General features: G+C 41.4%; 1 protein-coding gene across 1 annotated transcript; it reads right to left on the bottom strand.

Annotated features, from left to right (window-relative positions):
• Nucleotides 1-2526: 2526 nt before the first annotated feature.
• ADRA1A (adrenoceptor alpha 1A) lies at nucleotides 2527-11505 on the bottom strand. Its single transcript, XM_010216395.2, has 2 exons — nucleotides 10139-11505; nucleotides 2527-3038 (listed from the first exon to the last, which is right to left on the bottom strand). The coding sequence occupies exons 1-2, from the start codon at nucleotides 11019-11021 to the stop codon at nucleotides 2527-2529; spliced, it is 1395 nt and encodes a 464-aa protein (XP_010214697.2). The 5' UTR covers nucleotides 11022-11505.
• Nucleotides 11506-21129: the final 9624 nt, after the last annotated feature.

The raw sequence follows: 21129 nt of genomic DNA, 5'->3' as shown, positions 1-21129 counted from the left end.
CACGCTCCCCTGGGTCCTTCCTCCCTGTCTGGCCACCTGCTTGCTTTGTAAACTCGCTGGTCTCTTGTTCTCTTGCAGGGCTCACACAGCTGAGCCCTAATCCTGCAGGAATTTTACCTGCCGTGACAGCTGGCAGGCCCATGGGGAATCCATCGCACTGCCAGTGCTTTTGACAGGGACTTCCAGCCTCTGTGGCTGTAGCGCTTTTATTAGTGCCAAGTTCTCTTTAAATAAAAAAGGGGTCTGTTTAAACCTGCACTCTACTTCTGGAAATATGGCAGTCCAAATGTCCGTAAAGATGACAAGTGTCTATAATCCTATTTGCAACAAGGGAACAGGGCAATTTACATGCAGAGATTCACTGCTGAATGAGCCAAACAAATCGCATGTCCACTCTTGCTGACAGACAAAGCAGTGGCTGCCATCAGGCTTGTTTGACACTGAAGTCTGGGTCTAAGAATCACCAGATGGGGAAGAATCTTCCATTTGATGAAAACCAAAACCAAAAACAATGAAGACAAGGCAAGGATTACGTTAGTCTGACCTCTGACTCTCCCAGGCCGGAGCACTGTGCTTCAAAGGTGACTATTCCCACCTGCCAATCTAGATGTTGCTACCAGCACACGGGCTTCTTTAACCACACAGGTTTTTGATTATATTGCTATTTCAGAAATGCCCTACTTCTGCAAATTTTCAGACAATGTGCTAGCTGAATATGATTGTTTTCAAGAGAAAAGGAGTCTTATTCATGCATAAATTAAAATTCCCTTTACTCTGGGGATGTCCTACTGAATGAGAGATGAATGAGCAATGATATCAATAATATCAAGGTGCCTTTTCAAGATCCTATCCTATAAAAGCCAACCTTCTCGTAAGCCCCTTCCAAGTCAGTAAATATTCAGCACAGTAGAGAAGCTGACACGGAGACAAGAGTAAAGGCTGAAGTGTCGTTTCAAGGAAGCTGCATTCTTACTTGGCAGGCTCAGGAGGAGTTATGTCAAGAACTGCTCGTTTCTAATATTATACAGAGAATTCCTCCCACTATTTACTCCAGATTCTGAACTGCTCATTTATTTATTTATTTGGATTAGTTATATTAAACTATAGCATGTTTCCGAATGCTTTTCTCCCAAATTCCTGAAGGATGGTCCTTTCTCGTGGGGATGTACATCCCTAGCTCATTTAATGGGCTTAATTCCCACCACTCTGAAGCAGGATAAAGTTCCCGACTTTAAGGGTGCCTAGGAACTCACAGAAGGCTTAATATATTGTATCAAAGTACTCAGAAGAGGAAAGTGGCATAACATTTGGCCAGAAAACACTGCAAAAGGGATGCAGCTTTTCCAGTGACAATGGCACCGCAGGACCTTAGGAAGTGACTACTAGAAGCACCCGAGCAAAGAGATTTTGAGTTTTTAAATGGTTTTCTGCTGACGTCAGAACAAGAAGGAAAATAAATAGTTGAGTACCTCTTTAAGCTTCACTTAATAATGCCCCACCTAATCTTGAGTTTTATTAGATCTGTATCCAGGCACAGAGACCTTCCAAACAAACCTAAGATGACTGCAAATGTTCATTTGGTTTCGTGTGAGGGCTGGGAAATTGGTTGGTCTCTGAAACTAGGTGGAGTGCAGTCACCTGGATCAAGTTTCTCTTGGCAATGGAATTCCCTGAAATCCAAAGCACAAAAGGAAACCTAGAGAGTGACTGCAAGCAGGGCAAGGGCCAAGGGAATGTTTTTGCCAGGCCCTGTGAGCTGAACTGACTGTGTCTCCAGACAGGCTGAACTTGTGGGCATTATGGAAGACCAAATCCCCACCTGGTGCAGCTCACGAATGAGGACAGTGGGGCTGCCCAGCTGAAGATGTGATCCAAACAGCTGCCTGTCCTCTTCGGCAGGGAGTGCAGGACCTCTCCAAGCTGGGACCTGGAGATGAACAAGAGAGGCAAGACATAGTAGAAGAACATTCTTGTCCAAAAGTCCCTTATTGATCAGTAAACAGAGCTCTGTAAACACTGACTCTAGACCTGACCCTCCCCACCTCGGCTCTTTTGGCTCTTGGATCAACTTGTTCAGCTTAAAAACAACAACAACAGCAAAAAAAAAACCAAAATTATATTGCTAAAGTGGCTGTGAAATTGTTGCTGTCTGAAAGCATCCGTGCTGAAATCACTATAGGATTTCTGTAGTTTGCTCTCTCTTTTTCCCATTACACTTAAATAACAGAGCAAATGGAATTTTTGAAACAGGGGAATGTGGTGACAAATAAGGCCTTTAAATGTCAGGTAACCCCCTTGCAGAGGATCTTGGCAGAGCATTGAGAGCTCCCCATCCACTGAAGTCATGCACAGATTTTAAGGGGCTAACAGCACGGAGAGACATCGCTCCTCAAGACCTGGCCCTGCTTTCCAACATGCTACTTGTTTCACCTGTTATAGCAACTACTACTATTTCCCATCAAAAAGAGCAACATCCCACTAGCAGAGCCACCAGTTTGCCAGCCGGTTACTAGTCCCATCAGTCCTCTAGACGTCCTCCCCATTTTCACTGAGGGAGATGGTATGTATTTTAATGGTTGGCACTTCACGATTTTCCCGGAGAATATTTCCTGAAGTGCCTGCACAGCAGCATTCCTGTAGGAAACCTTTGCTTTTCACTTTGGCAGCAGCACAGCTAGATTTGTCAGCACGTTTTGTCGGCATGCTTTGCGCAGTAGAGAACAGCTTCCATTCACAGACCCCATCGGACTTGGAAATCCTATAGAAGGTTTCGCCCGAGCCAACAGGGATACGGACCACACCTTTGTGACGCTCCACGCTTTGGCTAGCGGGGTGGTTGATGTTGAAATTTGGGGATTGCTTCTTTGTTGTTTGCTTTCTTGGAAGACACGGGGCTCTGAGCACATTTTGGAACGCCTTCTTAAACTCTTGACTTGAGCACGGGTAGATTATGGGGTTGATGCAGCTGTTTAAATAGCCAAGCCAAAATGTTATTTTAAAAAGTGTGTCCGGGGGTTTGATTGCAGGAAAGAAAGAACCTAAAATGGAAAATACACAGTGTTAAGGCAAAGGCGATGAGAAATTGCAGGTAACCAAAGAAACTTAAACATGGGAAAAAATAAATAAGATTCAGTTCTGTCCTGGAAAACTGATGACTCAAAGCCTAATTCTTTCAGGAACGAGTCTTTCTGAAGGTATGGTGTTGTACAGTCACAGGATATCAGAGATCAAATTAAGACTTCTATTTTACTATACAAACATTGCCTTTTCCCAATTACAGACAGACAGTCAAGCAAGAGACATGATATCAAGTGAAAAGGGAAAATTCCTTCGTCTAGGACTTCTAACTTAAGATTATTTAGTCAAACAATCCTAACAAGGAATTCATCAAAAGGGATTTGAAATGACAAAAAAATGGCATTTCAGAAACCAGAGTAAGTGAAAAGTAGAATAACTGGGTTGACTACATTCCAATTAAGAGTCTTACAAGACGATAAAAAGTACTGGGTGCTCCGTCTCCCCTGAAACCATGTGAAAAAAATTAATTTTCCACATTTTCCTATATCCTGGAATGCATACAAAATTCAGGTACATTAAAGAAAGAGTGCCTTATTTCCATGGAAACGATCAGGTCTCACAGGCAGTTACTCATGGGAACTGATATATATATTTGCAAGGTTATTTCTCATGGACACAATTTAAAGAGGAAAAGGTAGATAACTTGTTAGTAAGAAAATACTGCGGGTCTTCTTATTCTATAAATTGCAGGCTAACATACAACAAAATTAAATTGATTCACACAGTTTCCTCAGCAAATCAATAACAGAAGCAAAAATATTTGTCCTCTGTGTGTTGGTACAACAACCACCAGCTTCGAGTGACCATATAATTAGCATTACCAACTTCCTTTTCTTTTACAGTAGATAACAATACATGTTTGATAACACAGAATCTAATTATACATATCTGCTGACTTAAAATCTTGTCCTTTGGTTAATATTCAGTGGAAAAGGTAACTTCTTAATGAATGTGCATTAAAAACAATGTACTAACAACTTCAGAAACTTTTGTCTGGGTCTGTTCCAGTAACAGGAGATCAATTCTGATAATTGCCAAAATGTTGCATTTTGACAGATGTTTCTCTCCTCACATATTGAAGCCTTCCTTAATTGTCTCACATGGAGGAGAACATCCCAATGTTGAAAAGAATCACTAGAGAAAATGACATTTCATTTTTCTAAGGATATGAAAATGAAATAGACTTACACAAACCAAATTTAGATAATGTAAGAATCTAGGGTCATTAAATACATGGTTGGAGTGCCTGCAGAAATTCATGCTGTATTTCTCCTACACGAAGGCAGTGTACAGTGCTCTTGGGAAAGAAGCCATTCTTAGAAACCTTCGCAGACAATCTGTTCCTGCTCTCTGCTGCAACCATTGGGAACACTTTTCATAACGCAATCGTTTAACTACAATTTGAGCCCGTTACTGCTCTCATAAACAAATGCTTAACTTTCAAATGATTTGAATACGATGTTAACCAATGCTTACAAGATTTACTCATGTTATTATAAAGTTACATAGACATATTTAAGATACCAAAGAGATACCACTGTTGCTTATGGAGAATTGTTTAGAAAATTGCTGCTCTTGCTTCCTGAATGACACTGCAAACCAACCATTGTAAGAAGTTCCTGTAGTTCTCTTATTCAGTTCTTCTCTTTTCTTAGAAATAAAAGCAATATTATTTGTGTGAGAATGAAACAGAAAATTGAATTCCATGCAATATTTTGCTGGGAATTAGTAGTAACAGTACCTCTAAGTCCATTTTTTCAAAATCAAAAAAAAAAAAAAAAAAAAAAGAGAAAAAAATCCTGTATGTTGTCAAGGGAAAAGCTGTTGATTTCTTTTCCTTTGCTTCACTTTTACTGTTTGGCTCCATAAAAATAAAGTGGTTCTATCATTCCAAAAGTTAGTAATTAGTTTGGATAGCTTATCATGGGCATAGCAAGCACTGTAATTTCCCAGAGAACATAATGGGCTTCTTTTAGGCTTTATAGTCAAGTTTATAATGAATAGAACTTCCAGCACTGAGATGCTTGTCTTCCTGCCTACTCCAATGTCCATATTGGATGAAATACCGTGGAAATTTAAGTCTTTACTGCTTATTTATGCCTACAAGCATATCCTAAGAATTAAAGGGCTTGAATTGTTAGCTAGATCTCTCCTGATTTGGGAAAAGCTAACAGATTTAACTCTGAGAGCTGTTGAATTGGGGTTGATTTTTCCTTCCAATGTTTGTCAAACATCGCTGCAGAGAGCATAGAAAATCCTTTCAAGTGGCAAAACCTAGAGAGGAATTCACAGGGTGTTTTTGCCTGTGTGAGAAAGTATCAAAACACTGCATGAACCAGAGACACAAATAGTGCAAATTGATTAATGACTTGCTCATTCTGCTTCTGCTGAACAGGGTCTGGGGCTGAGACACACCAAGCAATGTCTTTAGTCACAGCAGCAGCTCTCGGAGGGGAAGCCACGGGCCCAGAGGACCTGCTGCTGTCAAGGAAGACACAGGAGGAGCGGCAGGGCGCGAGGAGCTCCAGCCAGCGCCGGCTCCGGAGCGGCCCCCGAGGACCCAGGCCATCCGGAGCATGGCAGAGAGGTCACTACTTTGCAGACAGATTAGTCTGAGCCAGAATACCCAAAGGCCCGGCAGAACATACCTAAGGAACTTGCTGCTTGTGTTCAGGCAGTCGAACCTTTAGTTCCAACTCCAGTTACAGGTTGGGCATCAAACACAAGTCTCAGTGACTGCTCCTGTGCTGCCAAAGCCATCTAGGTGGTTTCACTATTAGTGTAACACAGACCAGATTGTAATAGCAAAAATGTTATGGAGAAAAAAGAAAATGTTATTTTGCAATAAAGCATTAGTTGGGAGCTCTGTCCACTATCTAGATTTTTTTCTCAGCACATTAATACTGCTTTCCTTTATGGAGAAGCATGTGCAAGTCACTGGTGGGTGACAAATGAAAAAAGCCTAATCCTACTGAATTGTTTCTCTATTTCCACATCTAAGTGCAGCATGTCCACTGTTTTCCCCAATTAAAGATATAGGTGAAACAAATAGAGGTTTAGGTGGTGAAGTCTGTGAGCCTGAGTGTAATGAGATAAACAATAACAATTCCTGTTTGCTGTAACTTCTGGTTCACCTTAAGCGGAATGCTAATGCCCTGCCAAAGCCCATTAAAAATAGAAAAGAGCCCGTGTCAGAAGCTTTCTCTTGCTTTTTTGGGGGGGGGAGTGGGTGGGGGTGAAGGAGAATCTGTATGCTAATTTATTAATATAACCTTCTTTGCTTTATTGGTTTGAGATTTCTTGGAGGTGTCTTGGAGCAACACATTACTACTGAAAAGGATATGGAGTAATTTTATCAGTACACAAACTCTGCCATCTATAGACCCCCTCACATATTACCCTTAACTTTTTCATTACCATGTTGGAATGTAACTTGGGCTTTAGGAAACCACCACTGCTCTGCCATGCATCTGGTCCTGTTGGTCAGTAGGGATTCATATATTTGTACCAGCTAAAGCTCCATCTATTGGTTTAATTAAAACTGTATCCTGAAAATAAAATTAATAAAATAAAACAAACTATTAGTTTGTTTCCACCAAATACTTCATTACTCACCCTTGAGAATGTCAAGACTGTGTTCTCCCCACTCATAGTTTGTTTTAGTGTTAGCCAACTTGAAGTTTCTTCAGAGCCATTTTCTATATAACTCCTGCTTGAGTAAGTGCCAATTCAGTCACAAGGATGCAATTTGGTTTTCTCGCTAGTTAGAAGCTACAGAGTTGCTTGATTATAGGTTGCTTAAAAATCAGCACTATGCCATGCATGGATTCACTGATAGGCAGCACACAGGCATTTAGAAGACCTCTAAACTAAAGAACTTCCTGATAGTTATTTAACTCTGTAATGTCTCCGCTAGCAGAACAGGAACAGGATCCTGTATATTTCCATGTCCTGTGGATCATGTTAGAGGGTGGCAGCTATTCCTGAGAGACTGCAGAAAGACCTGAAAGACAAAGCACGAGGGAGCAGTGGTCACCCCACACGGACAGACTCTGTACCGGGGCAACCCAGGTCTCCTTTGAGGCAGTCTGCTCGGCGGATGCTGCTCAATATGTTTCATCTCGTGTTCCCAAGCTCAGTGTTAGCACTGAACTTCATTCCACGAGACTGCACTCTATGTGGCATCTCAGGTCAACCAGAAAACATCCCATGGAAACGGTATACAGATAGAGATACAGATATATAGATATGTATTGCTGCAGACATGCAACATCTGTGCACTGTCTATATATGCTCCCCCATAAAGTTTTGCCCTGCTGCTTCCTTACGGAAAGTATCTGGGAACAAATATGGGATCAAAGAACTCCTGAATATTAGGAAATGCTTCTGGGTTTTGCAGAACCAAATTAGCACAATAAGTGCCAGGCAGCAGTGCAGACGCTTTGGTAAGAATAGACATGGGGAATGTCGAAAAGCTGCACGTGTGGAGCCTGGTACCTTCACAACATGCCTGCCCTGGAACCTAGAATATCGTGGCAGTTTCCAGGGGAAGACATGAGCGACTTCTTTAGCTATCCCTGGTCTGCAGCAAACAGTCACAGAAAGAGGAGGGAAAGGCTGTTTCTCTTCTCAAGGGCCTAAACTCCCGCACTTGCAGGGGGCTGCGGACGACTGCACAAGACACCACACGAGGGTGTTGGTGCCTGTCCCTATACCTGCCTTGTGACATCTCAAGGCATCAATAGCACAGACAGAAAAATGCACTTTACTTTTCTGGTTCACCTCCAGTGATAGGAGGGTTATTCTCCTTGTAGCCTTGTAGTATAATCACAGAAAATTATTACAAACTGTCATATAGATGGGATTAGAGGATTCCCTTGACAGTGTTTGTGCCAGTTCACAAGCCTAATATACTTCTCTACTACAAATATAAATACCCCCCAGAGTATCCTCTTCTCTGCTTTCTTCATTATCAGAATGACTGACAAATGCTAAAAGGCTCCCTGGCCTTTGCCTAGTTCAGTGTTCTGAACTGCATGTTCTCCCTCAGCCTCCAAGCTCAGGGTTTTCCTTTATCCCTTTTCCCATGTCTGCAGGCACCAGTTACAACCAGATAAATTTAAGCTAGCTTTCTGCAGGAACCAGTTTGTTTCTGAGGATTTGCTAAGGTAAGCCATCAATCCAAACCACCCTCAAATAAGAGGAATGTAAAACCTGCATATCCAGTTGGGATATATTTGACAGAATCTTCCAAATCAAAGCCCAAACAAGCTGTAAGGCATGCGAGGTTCAAAGTTTTTATAGAAAAGCCTGCAGATATGGAGTCTGACTTCTTCCAAGGGAAATCAGCTGTTCTGACTCCCTTTCATGCAGCAGGATTCTCTGGCTCACTGCACAAAGCCAAGTGAAAAGAAGATATATTGGGCTGAAAATTTTAGGCAGCTATTGTGTGGATAAAGCATTTGGATAAATCCTTTGCTTGGAATGAAAATTAATCTATTGGAGAAGGTAAGGAAAGAATTATTACCACACAGATTTCAGTCCAACTCTCCAACTGGCAACTCTGCATACTGTTTTCAATTAAGATGCTGCAGGGATACTCAAGCTGTTTCTCTATTAGCAGCATCTGCTGAAATGCTTGCACTGCCTTTATCCCCATCTTGCTGCCCTTCTGCCAGACCTGTTCCCACCCTGAAGGATTTCATGCCCATTTCGTATGCCTTATAACATGCCTGTTTTCTGCTTGACCTTAGTTCTTAGTTGCTACTATTGATGTTAATGGATGTGGGGATCTTGAAGATGATGTAGAACACAGCCAAACAAGCCTTTACTCTGCAAACATCTGCTGCGCAGAGTATCAAGTACCCGCCAGTCATCCAAAGACGTCTGTGGACCAAAGCCTAACAATATTTGCCTCATGGTGAACCCTTCACTCAGGGTCTGATTCTGCAGTAACTAAACTGACCTGCAGCAACTGATGGAACCATTTACAATTTTGTCTAATTGCAAAAAAACCTGCAGAACGGGTATTCTGCCTAACAAAATTCTTGTTCCCCAGCTGCCTATACGGTGCTCTCCAACCTGCATTAATTTCAGTAATACAGTGGGAAGTGCTCTGCCCAGCTGGAAAAAGCAGACTCCTGCCACTATCCTGCTGCGTGGCCATGGCCAAACGGCTTCCCTTCATCGTGCCCGACTTCGCCTGCCCGCAGAAAACAGAAAACAGATGAAACAGATGGCAGGTCCCTGACTTCGGGTGGGAGAGTCTCTATCAAGATAGTTCCTTATTTTTTTCACAGACATGGTCCTTCATGCTGCTTTCCGGTTTAATGGTTTTTGTCTTTCAAGAAAACGAACAACTATGTTTTGAAAAGACTTATATGCTTTAAGAATAACACTGTAACCCCATAAAAATAGGGAACGTAACCTCAGGAAGGTTTCCTTATAGGGGATCAAAGAAAGATATGAAGTGAGCACTGAATCCAGGGAAGTTCTTAGATCCAAAGCAAATTAATTAATTAACAACAGTTCTGTTCGGGCAACAACATTTGCAGATGAAAAGTGTTTAATGTGTTCTTGCAAACCCTTTTTGGATATGTTACAGATATCTTGGCAAGCAGCACACCAACATGCTGACATCCTGGACAGCTCGAGCCAGGCCTGTCAGGGTTCCTGCTTGCAAAATAGCTACATCTTTTACTCTAGCACTTCCTAATGTTAGTGGCAAGATTTCACAAAACAATAATAATTTTTAAATCTGGTAATTTTTACATCTAACATGGGTAAATTGAAAAATAACAGACTTTTATAAAACCTCACTTTAATAAAACCTCAGTCTTTCTTTTAGTATTTAGGTAACACTTTTTTTTTTTCCTGGACTACAGACTGGTCCATTACTAACTAAAACTCTTATATATAATTTTACTTAACTTACCTGTATAGCACAAGAACTTTTTGGTAAGGAAAGCTATTGAAATTGGGCAGTCAAAGATTTAAGCTATTAAATTTCAGGCTCACCAGAGAAGGTACTGTAAAAGGCAAGGGATTTTGCTTTACTTACCAATAGGCATTACCACAAAAAACGGAAGCCAGCACAAAATAAAACATCCTACAACTATTCCCAGGGTCTTGGCAGCTTTCTTTTCCCTGGAGAATTTGAGAAGGCGCACTGAGAAATGATGCTTGCTCTTGGAGTTAGATGCAGACCTACTTGCTTCAGGAGCATTTTTACGATGGATCCGTAGAGTCACTTCTTCAGAATGAGATTTCTCAGTCTTCAGGCCAGAAGTCAGGCCTCTGCTTTCCCTTCTGGCCACTACATACACTCGGCAGTACATCACCAAGATGATAGCCAAGGGGAGGTAGAAGGAGCCCAGAGCAGAGAACAGCACGTAGCCGGGCTCTTCAGTGATCTGACAAATGCTCTCATCTTCTGGTGCTGGTTCCTTCCAGCCAAAAAGAGGTCCAATCGATATCACCAGAGACAATGCCCAAACACAAAACAAAGCCAGGAGTCCTCTTTTCTTTGTCACTATACTGGGGTATCTCAGTGGGTAGCTCACTCCGATGTATCTGTCTATCGAGATGATACAGAGGCCCATAATGGAAGCAGTGCAGCAAAGGACATCGACAGCTGCCCAGATGTTGCAGAAGATCCTTCCGAAGGCCCAGTAGCCCAAAATCTCCATGGTAGCTGAGAAAGGCAGGACAGTGGAAGTCAAGAGGAGGTCAGCTATAGCTAGGTTGATTATATAGTAGTGGGTAACACTCTGAAGATGTCTGTGGCAGGCTACAGAGAGGATAACCAGAATGTTACCCAATACCCCAAAAATAATCAGCCCTCCTAGAATAATGCCTAGTAAAATGGCCCTTGAAATGTTCACAGGCTCCACAGAGTGAGTGCAGTTGGAGCAATCAGATGCATTTCCAGGAAGGAAAACCATGGTGTGTGGCTGATTATATTCAGGCAAGGCTGGTGTATTTCACTCCCTTTTCTGGTAAAGGGAGTGGTGAGGTTAGTTTTCAGAAGGTCCTACAGGCACCATTTGCCTGGCTGCGCTGTGAATATTTTTTTCAAGAATATCTTAGAAGTGAAGCACCAGGAATGAGAAGGATCCAGAAATAATAGAAAAATCCACATTTCTCCCTAAATTTTATCATTCACCTAGTTAATAGCACAGCTGCCATTTCACAGTCAAATTTAACTCCTTTTGCATTTTCTTAGAAAGTGAAGCTACATAAAAATGAGGATTTTTCTTATCCTTTCCAGGATAACTTGACCAGAATTATTGGAATTACAAGTTAAAGTCATTTCTGTCTTTTGGGGAAGATTCTATATTTAAATAACATAACCATTTCAAAATATATTGAATTTGGGTTTCTCTTGGAGGAAGTCAACGATGCATTTACTGTCTTTTGTTAGTCCTGATTCTGCCTTACAACAGGCTTAGCAGAAACCTGGCAAGGTGTGTGGCTGCTGATGCTGTGTCCGCTCAGCAATGTCATTTGAGATACTTGCTTGAGATCTGCCACCGCAGGTCTTTGGGATCTGAAGTGCCAATCAAAACCTCTGCACACTGGGGAGCAATTGCTCCTTGAGCTTCTGGATTGGGAGTTGAAGTTCATTCACATCAGCTTCTGGTTAGCTCTGAAGGGAAAAGTGAAGCTTGTCATGTCATAGACACATGCTGTTGTACTCTCTTCGGACCAGCATACCCTATAGGAGACAACAAAAGATACAAATAGCATGATTTCTGGAAGCTATGTTCACTTTCTGTTACAGTTCCCATATAAGAATAGAGTGGGAAGCTGTTTTAGGGAGCCTTCCCCAGGCTGCCTCCAGCCAGTGGAACCAACCTTTTTCAACCCAGCATTGAGACACCCATAGGAATTTTGTTGCCTGGATTTCTCTCCATGCTCTCAGCAGCAATCTGTTTTCCTTTACGGAGAGCAATCAATCTTAATTATCAGTTCACCTGCAGAGACCAGCTCTGGAAGACAGAATCCTGCAGGACACAAGTCAGGACTACAAAATGTTGAAACTGCCTCAAGTCCAGAATTTAGTCTAAGATTTCTTTATTAAGCTACTCTATTACACACTGGACTTCTCACTAGCCCAGCTAAACAACCCATTTTAGAAATTTACAGAGAAAAACAATTCCTGCCAAGCAGATGTTGCAAAGAAGTTTCCTGCTGAGTGACACAACATTTCAGAGTATCTGCAAGCCGAGCTCCGTCTCAGCTGACTAAATATGGAGAAAAGGTCCATGCGAGGAAAAAGTGAGGCAGAGCCTGGGAATTAACACAAAAGGGGCACAAAGAAAAGCCACAGGTGTCATCTGGAAGCTTCTCAACACAGATGTGGGTGCAGCCTTCCTAGCCAAGACACTGAGCAGACATCTGAAAAACCACCATTAACACTGCTCCCATTACATCCGAGAAAAGGTAAGACTCTACATGTCCATGCACAGGACCCCAGCGTTAAGTCTTTCAGATGCCTTCTTGGACTTGCACTTCATACAGATCCCCAACTGCAATAGCAGTCACAGAGGTGAATCTCAAAGCTGTGTATTTTACTGCAGGTGAGAATGTTTAGAACAATTATTTCTAAATCATTGAGATTCCCCGTACATAAGTAGGGAGAGAAGCAATTTGCCTTCTTTGCAGTGATACAAAATCAAACCTTTACATTTCCTTTTCACAAGTGGGAACAAGTTGACGAATAATGCCATGAAAGGAAAGGACAGTTTTTAATAAGCACAGTAATGAAACGAATAGCGACTGTAGTATCGAGCATCTCTAGTCATTATAATGATGATCATTAAAGGGATGACGGTGGACCTGAAAAATAAGAAGCAATCAGACTTGATTTCAAAGCACAAAAACCAGAAGTTCCTAAGCGGAGGAGGTGCAGCAGAAAATGACTGATAGATATTTATACTCACAAGCAACAAGATAACACTCAACCTGTGAACAAGATGGCTCAGGGGGAGACTATCCTAGACCCTTATTCTTGCCCCAATTCACACTCACCTCCTCAGTCTCCAGAAGGCAGCACAACTCCTCTGAGCATCTGGAAAGGAGATTCACAGCACAACACAGCAGAGACTTCTCTTCATGCAGAGATGGGACTCTGCCTGAAAATCCTTTTTTTTTTCGATGGCTCAAAATTGCACTGGTTCCCTGTACCCCAACGGCCGTGAGGGGCTTGCCGGGAGCATCCCTCCCGCAGCCTCCCCCCGGCTGCAGCGTGCGGCTCCCCGCTGCCGAGGAGCAGCAGCAACGTGGAGCTGCCCATGGAGCAGGCAGGATCCTGCCATTACCGTAATCCCCGGCCGCTCCCGTATTGCTCAGAAAGCGAGAGCACTTCTCAGATGCCAAGTGGTGTCTTACGTATTTTTTCCAAGCAAACGTGTAGCTGCCGCAAAGAGGAGAAACTGAAAGCCAGCTAGCAAGCTAACATTTACAGGCTAGCAAGCGGCCTGAAAACAAACGCACAGTCTCATCTGAAAGTTAAATGCAGGAAAGGAGATATTCCCTTGATCTTGTAACTCATTTGGATACAAAAAGAGTTGTCTGCCAGGCAAACTGAGTGTGAAGAAAATAAAAAGGAGCAACAGTCACACTGATCATTAATATGCATGCTGCAATGAAGTACAGCTGAACTTGAGCCTTGAGATAGGGACTCTACTTGCTTGGGCAGGAGAAACAGATTTCTGAACACTGGATTCTGCCTGTTGCCTCTACTTCCCTTGGAGATGAGTATGTAGTAATTTCTAGGAGGAAAATTTAAGCGGATGTTGTGAGAACTATGAAGTATTTAAGCAGAATATGCTAAGAGATTTTTCTTTTAAGATTTTTTTTCCTCTTTCATCCTGTTTTTGAGGGCTCAGGGGTCTTGAGCTAACACTAAGCCTCTTGCATACACTGAAGCGTGGTCCTGTACCATGGTCCTTATTTCTCTGATTATCAAATGATGTTGAGAGAGGTCGAAGATGTAAATGAATAAAGAAAAGCTTGAGTTAAAGGCCATGCTTCATCAGACCTATTCTAGATGTCTACATTAGAATGAGGCAGCTCACGCCCGATTTCACTCCATCAAGTGGAAAATGAGTCTGCATGACTCAAGTGAAGGGAAGAAGGATGAACCCAATCCAGTGTTTTGTTTCTATTGCTGCGTATGAGCCTCTTCACACTGATGCAAGTTCCAGGCTCTTAATTGCACAATGGAAATAAAGTTAGAATCATAGCTACTGTTTTTAATGCTGTACTTGGAAAGTATCAGCTTGCCTATGAGTAATATCCTTGTTAGAGGACATTTTTCTGGAAAAGAGGGAAGCAGAAAATGCCAGAAAGTAGTTTTCCTAAAATCCTCAAGAGAAAAACAAATGCATTTGCTGTAAAGAACTCATGTACACACAGTGACCACTAGTAGTTCAAGGTCAGAAGAGTCACTAACAAAGCGTGGTCAATGCAGGTATCAGCTGAAGATGAACGGGTAGGATTAGTGTCACATCTAAGATGCATGAGGAAACCTTTCTACTTGCCCATGGCAAGATCGATAGTGGAGTCACACGTGTCCGTTTTTTAAGCCCTGGACTAACCAAGAAATAATTACCCTGGGTGTGCTTCTTGCTTCTACCTTCTTGGTGATCTTAGGCTGGTTTATTTTTAAGCTTTACTTCCCTATCTATCGTGGAGTAGGGACTTCACTGGGACTTCACTTAGACTGCAATCCTTGTAGAGTAGTTTTCTCTAGATAGCGCTTAACCAAGCTCTTAGGCTCTTCTGTGCCACAAATTAGACTCATTAAGTTCAGAGGCTTCCCAGGCCTTCAGGCAAATAATGTGCAGCTGCTCAGTAATTTCTAAGCCTATGATCCTTTCTTATTTGCTAACTTCATTAAAACCAGAGTCTTAAATACTGTCTTTTGGCCAGAGTTGTCTTTTCATTACAAGTGTGTCATACACAGGCCCAGCTACACATTGCATGTGTGTCCAGTGCCATTTAATAAAAAGATGTTAAGCTGTTAGCACAGTGTGAGACCAGGCAACCTGAGCCTGGGAGGGGAGTGGAGTGACTTCTTCTTGGAGGTGCTATAGACCTATACAGGGTTAGAGTTATCTGCCTCTTCAAAAAATCAGTGAAAAGTACTGCACTGAGAAATCATTGCTTGACATGGGTAAAGTTTTTCTTATGTCTAGGTAAAAAAGAAAATCCACCTAAGGGCAAATCATATTAAGTGTTGTTTATAAAACCTGGAAATAAATCAGGAAATAAATCAGGAAATCTATCTCTTAAGATTTGGTGACCCTGAAGCAGACCTCTGAAAAATCCTGGGGAAGAAAGTCTGCATTTATTCAGGAACATTCCCTTATTCCAGAGGGTGCGGGAGGTCAGAATGAGCTTATTTACTCCCCTGTGTCACTGAGGTTGACCAGTTGTCCTAGTCTAGGGCTTCTTGTAGCCATGCTAAATTTCTCCTGCCACATGGGCTGAATACATAATTCTGTCATCTCTGATAAGCCTCTCTATAGTGCTTCAAAGCACCTTTTGTTCATATAACTTTTTAAGCAGCTCAGAGCATAACAATAAGTTAAATTTGATATATGGAGCCTCTCATCTACACGGAGCTTGCATTTCACCTGCCGCCACCTCCAGGCAGCAATTTTTTGCTAGCAATATTAGAGAAAATTGCTTAGGAATAAAACTGGAGAGGATGTATGGTGCTGGTGATTTATCAGTCTTTCCATAGAACTATGTTTTCTCATTATTTACCCACAGCAGCTCTTGTCCGAGAACCCCTGAAATGGAATGAGCCCAAACCAATGACAACAAAAGTCAGCAGCTTTAAAAGAAATGTGGCAATAGTAAGTGCTCTTGGCATGGTGGTGCAGGCGGTGGGTTTCCGATGGCAGCACAACCATTAGAATGGGAAGAGACGTGATCCGAAGGCTCGTCAGTCAATAGCTGGAATTCCGGACAGTTGTCTGCTGCGTTTACTGCTCTCTTTCTTGCAGATAGAAACCACCATGCCAGAATAAATCAATGCTCCATCCAACTGAACTGTGCAAGCCCTGGGGAGGCACCTGAATGTGACTATACAGTATCACTGGTTCTCGCCTAACATACGTGATACCAGCACAAGACACTCTCTGTTTTTAGTGCTTTACCACTAAGAGTGTTCAGGATGTTTCTAATCTGCCTACGAGAAGGGACAGTAATCTAAAGCTCTTGTGATTCTGTTCTCATCACAGCTCTCTCCAAGTTACTCCTGTGCCTCACTCTCAACCTATCTCATCTCCAGGTGCACAGCTTAGCACCAGATTTGCATGCAAATCTTCCAGGGATACAGACTCCAAGGACAAGTAAAATGTACAGTAGTGTTGAAGTAAAGGTCCTAACATGTTAACATATTTTGCTTTGCAGATGTAATTACCATTCTTGCCTGTTGCTTTTTTAAGTAGTCTGTATATGCTAGGCAGTTGGGAGGTTTTGTTTTGGCATTTGGGATTTTGTAGCGTCTTTGTTTTTCATGAGATGCTAATTTGTAGTAATTGTGTTATGCAGTCTTAAGAGTCTAGCTTGGAGGAAGGAAATTATTGGTGTATATATTTTAGTAATAACAATTAGACAGAAAAAATAAGAGGAGAAAGAATATATTAGTAGAAAGCTCATGGATTTAGGAAGACATCTACAGCTTGTTGCTTTAAGGGAACAAGTATGTCCAGCATTTCTCAAACACCTATGTCATGCCATTGAGATATAAACGACACACGTTTCTACAGACATAATTCGTTTCAATTAATTAAACTAAAAGAAGAAATGGACAATAATTTTTTCTTGTAATACTAGCAGCATGGAACTCCTTCTGTGATCTGAGATCTTTAAAAGGACCTATCAGGAGAGGGGAAAATAAGATAATTCAGGTATTTGTTGCTGGTCTTATGCAAATACATCCATATTTTAATTAGGGACACAAAATGCTCCATTCTGTTCAGACCTGAGTTGAAAAAAGATATTTCCAACATCATGCTGAACATGATGGATTTTGCTATGTAACTTTGTTCTACACTTAATGTGGCATGGGGAGTTTGGAAGAAGAGTCGCATCATTTATTTTTAGGTGCCTTACTCCCTATGTATGCAATGAAGAGAGCCAAGTGCTACACACTTGGAAGTACCTGGAGTAGGAGACTGCTGACTAATTTGTCCCATGGGCTGGAAAATGCCATGCAAAGAGCATGGTCTGGAAGAGGTTTTAGCTTGGGAAGTATGTGTATGTTTCTGTGAGTGGTGTAGGCAGCAGAGCTCCTACTGCTTCATCCATGACTGTTGGTTTAGCCGTCCTAGACTTGGAGGAAATGGAAGAAAGTCCTTCTTGCCCAATGCCAGGGCTACCCAGGAGAAAAAAAACAGTGGAGTTCCTGGTATTTCAGGGTGCAGCGTTACTGAACCTTATACTCACAATACTCCAAAATCCCGGGGCTCAAATTGTGGCTCATTTTAGTATAGAGATTATGGTGAGAAAGGAAGAGTATTTCAATGAGAAAAGCTGTATATTAATTCACTGAAGCAATTAAAGTCCCAATAATATCTCACAGTAGGCTTTCCTGCAGATGCATTTCCTTACAAAACCAATAACTCAGACTGGATAATTAAACAAGGACCATGCTAATTTCCCACTGTTTACAATAACAAAGTATTGTTACCTTGGAATACATTAAAAATCACGTTAAAACCACCTCTCAGAGACCGGAAAATTATTCCTTTTGTCCGTATCATCTGAAGCTTCTGGTAGGGGTTCTTTTTCAACCACAGGAAAAATACACCTTCTTAAAAAGTAGTTGTGCAAGTTGTGAATTAGTTGTGCATTTTCCTTTAAATAATAAGAGCTATACAACTGAATTTTCTACTGCTTTCAGCCGGATGTGTAAGACTTAGTGAACTGAACTATAAATGTTTTGAAGATGGAGAAAATAGAAATTAATTAAAAATTAAAAAAAAATAGAAATTAATTAAAGTTCCTCTCTGCAATTTTTTCTTCCCAGTCTCTATAGCACACTAGATCACAAAACTCCCAAGTCATCAGACTGGAGAGAACTGCAGTAGTTCTCTCATAAATTGAACATCTGGAAGGATGTGTCATATTAAAAAAAAATTACTTTTATTTTTTGTTTTTTAGGCAAAAAACCCACACGATTTCTGCATAATACCATATGTATTATGATTATGATTATTATTAAGATACTGTATGAACAGTATCTTAAGATGTTCTGCAGAGAAACAGGAAGCCTTGATGAAAGAAATCAGCCAATGAAATGGAAAGACACACAGCATCCATATTTTACTTCAACTGAAATTAAGACAAAGGCTCTTGCTAAAGCAGGTTAATGCATCAGTGAGTTAGGATTGGAGAAACATCACAAACTTCATGGCCAATTGTTCAGTGACCTCTCTCAGAAGGAAAGCTACCCACTACTCATGCTGACTACCAACATGTTCTTTCATCTACAAAACAGTTTAAATTGTTGAGGGCTTTTTGCTAAGACCTGGCAGTCACTACCAAAAAGCAGAAATGGCAGAAATTTTCATTTAAAGTCCTCAGATGGACCTGTAGGCATCCGTAATCCCCCTCCTGACTCTGCTCAAAAATATTCTTAACAGAGCCAAGTCGGGGAGGATAAATCTACTCCATAATGATTGCTGAAGTTTCAAGTTTCATTACCATTCCACATTAGGACCGAAGCAAAATCTTTCTCTAAGACAAAATGACATCAGTCTGTCTACATTTGGATTACAAAATCTGAGTGTTTTCATGCAGATCTCTCCTTACTTTCCTCCTCCAATGCTGGTCCATCTGAAATAGCAAATGACTGAAAGGCTCTAGACAAAAGTGCTTTACAAAAACTATTAAAACTAGCACATAACTGAAAGAAAATTCACTTTCAAAATTTCACTGGGCTGAAAATGTTGTGATCAACTGTAATATGCATCTCCTGTGCATTATCACTGCACAAGAAACTGCACAGACTGCAGAAACTCATAAGCTAATTCCAAGCATATGGAATTGATTTTAGTTTTCCTTTTTTGCCAGCTTCTCCACTTCCATGCTGGTAAGCAATCCAGCCACATTGGGAAACAGCTGCCTTTTGCTTCTATACAAGGCAAACCAAAATGTTTCTGCTGTAGCAGTTACTTTTTGGCCTTTGCAAGCTAATTGGATGATTTCAACCAACAGCTTTCACTTCATGTACTAACATGTTCAAACAGTTCCCAAGCTTTTATGCCATCTCTCATTGAGAAAAGGCATACGCATATTTCTGTACTTCAGAACTTTTCCTGTTCACCAGTACTCAACAGGCCTGCAGTACTGTGCTCTTCAGGGCAGAGCCCAATCTGTACTGGCGATCTGCAAGGTACCCGATTCATGGAGCTGTGAGTATAAAATGCAGACAGCAGCACAGACCCTAACATTTATGCTGTAAAGAAAGCTATCTATAGAAATTACCACATCCAAACTGCTGCTTTTGTAGCTAACGTGCCAGGAAGGAGCAGTTTTGGCCTGTCTCTGGAGGTTTGCACTCACAAATCTGCCTGCGATTCGTGTGAGCATTCACTAGCTCTCACTGAGGAATCACTTGAAATCACTTATGGTGGTACAGAAAGCAGGAACAAGGAAGTAAGTTGTTAGGTTCCTTAAAAATCTGTATTTTTAGCAGGCTGCCCAAACATAAGCAAAATGGTATCTTAGGAATCTCTCTGTTTTAAAGGAACTTTGAGTTAGAATCTCTTGCATTTAGCTGACAGGCCATTTTAAGGCTTTAACTTCTTAGAAAAACTGGTCATTGTGGTTGGCTAAAATTTCACTATAACTCCATTAAGAAAGGAAAAAAATCGAAAAGAAAAAAATACAATCCTTCTAACATGCCAAATGGGAGAAAAATATCAATGCAGGCTCTTTTTGAGTCTTTCAGGTTTCACTTTAGCATTAGATTATTTGATATGAAAAGGAAGAAAACATTTATTAGAGCTCCAGGGGATTCTTGAGTTCTCTTCTAGTCCATGTCTCTGGGCAGAGGGGGAGACATCTGACTTCTGAGGCATTTCATACTGCCTTTGCTGCTACAAATAGCCAAACACCTGCTGAAAATAGCAGCACAACAGCACAGAATTGCTATGGAGGCTCAGTATTTCTGCCCAAAGAACAGATACATCATCAGAAAGCTTACAAGATTCTGTTTTGTTCACAAAAGCCGCAGCTGGACAACACCAACAAGCTCTCCATAATCTTATTGCAGCATGATCCCTGAAGAACATTCCCTGTTTCTCTGATCTATTAATTTGTGGAGCACCTCAAGAGACAGCCGTTCCATCACTTCCAATGGGAGCCGATCAGTCTAAAACGCTCCTGTTCAGGCCATTTCTCTTTAATACTCAACCGGGCCATCGTCCACCCCTGGGTACGTAGCCTGCCACAACAAGGGAGCCTGTTTGACTACAAACGTCCTCCCTAGGAAGTCTCTGCCTCATTACATCTGTAGAAATGTTCCTTGCCTGTTTAGAAATAATGTTTGGATATTACAATAAATGTTTCTTTGTGTGAAAACCAATCTAAGCAGGTAGCTAAGCAAAATTATTAACGCTCTGCAGTCAAGCAGGGGATGGATTCATTCATTTACTCTGAATTCCTCTGGTTTTGTGATGAAGGTTTTGCTGTAGGGAATGGATTAAACAATGTCCATGAGGCATACAAGAGAGGAAATTAATGCATCCATTTTCCATTTTCATGAATTTATTACTACTTTAAAGATACTCCCAGGGCACTGGTATACTTGGGGATTCTGATTTTACTGGTTAGCAGTCAGGCACAGCATTAAGCTCTGATCAACTTGTTTATTGGTAAGGCAGTGCTTTATGGTGGGTATAGTTATTACTTCTGTGTTCAAAGATATTCCTTGACATTGATTCCTGACTTGGAGGTTGCCCATCACTAAAGATTCAAAACATCAGGCTTGGAAAAGAACCTGATCAGAATGCTTGCCAGAAACTC

This window comes from Tinamus guttatus, unplaced genomic scaffold (genome assembly GCF_059628265.1).
Source record: "Tinamus guttatus ecotype Peru unplaced genomic scaffold, ASM5962826v1 Tinamus_guttatus_pri_ptg000123l, whole genome shotgun sequence".
NCBI lineage: Eukaryota > Metazoa > Chordata > Aves > Tinamiformes > Tinamidae > Tinamus > Tinamus guttatus.
The sequence above is the reverse complement of the archived record's forward strand: the minus strand, read 5'-3'. Positions and strand labels throughout refer to the sequence as shown.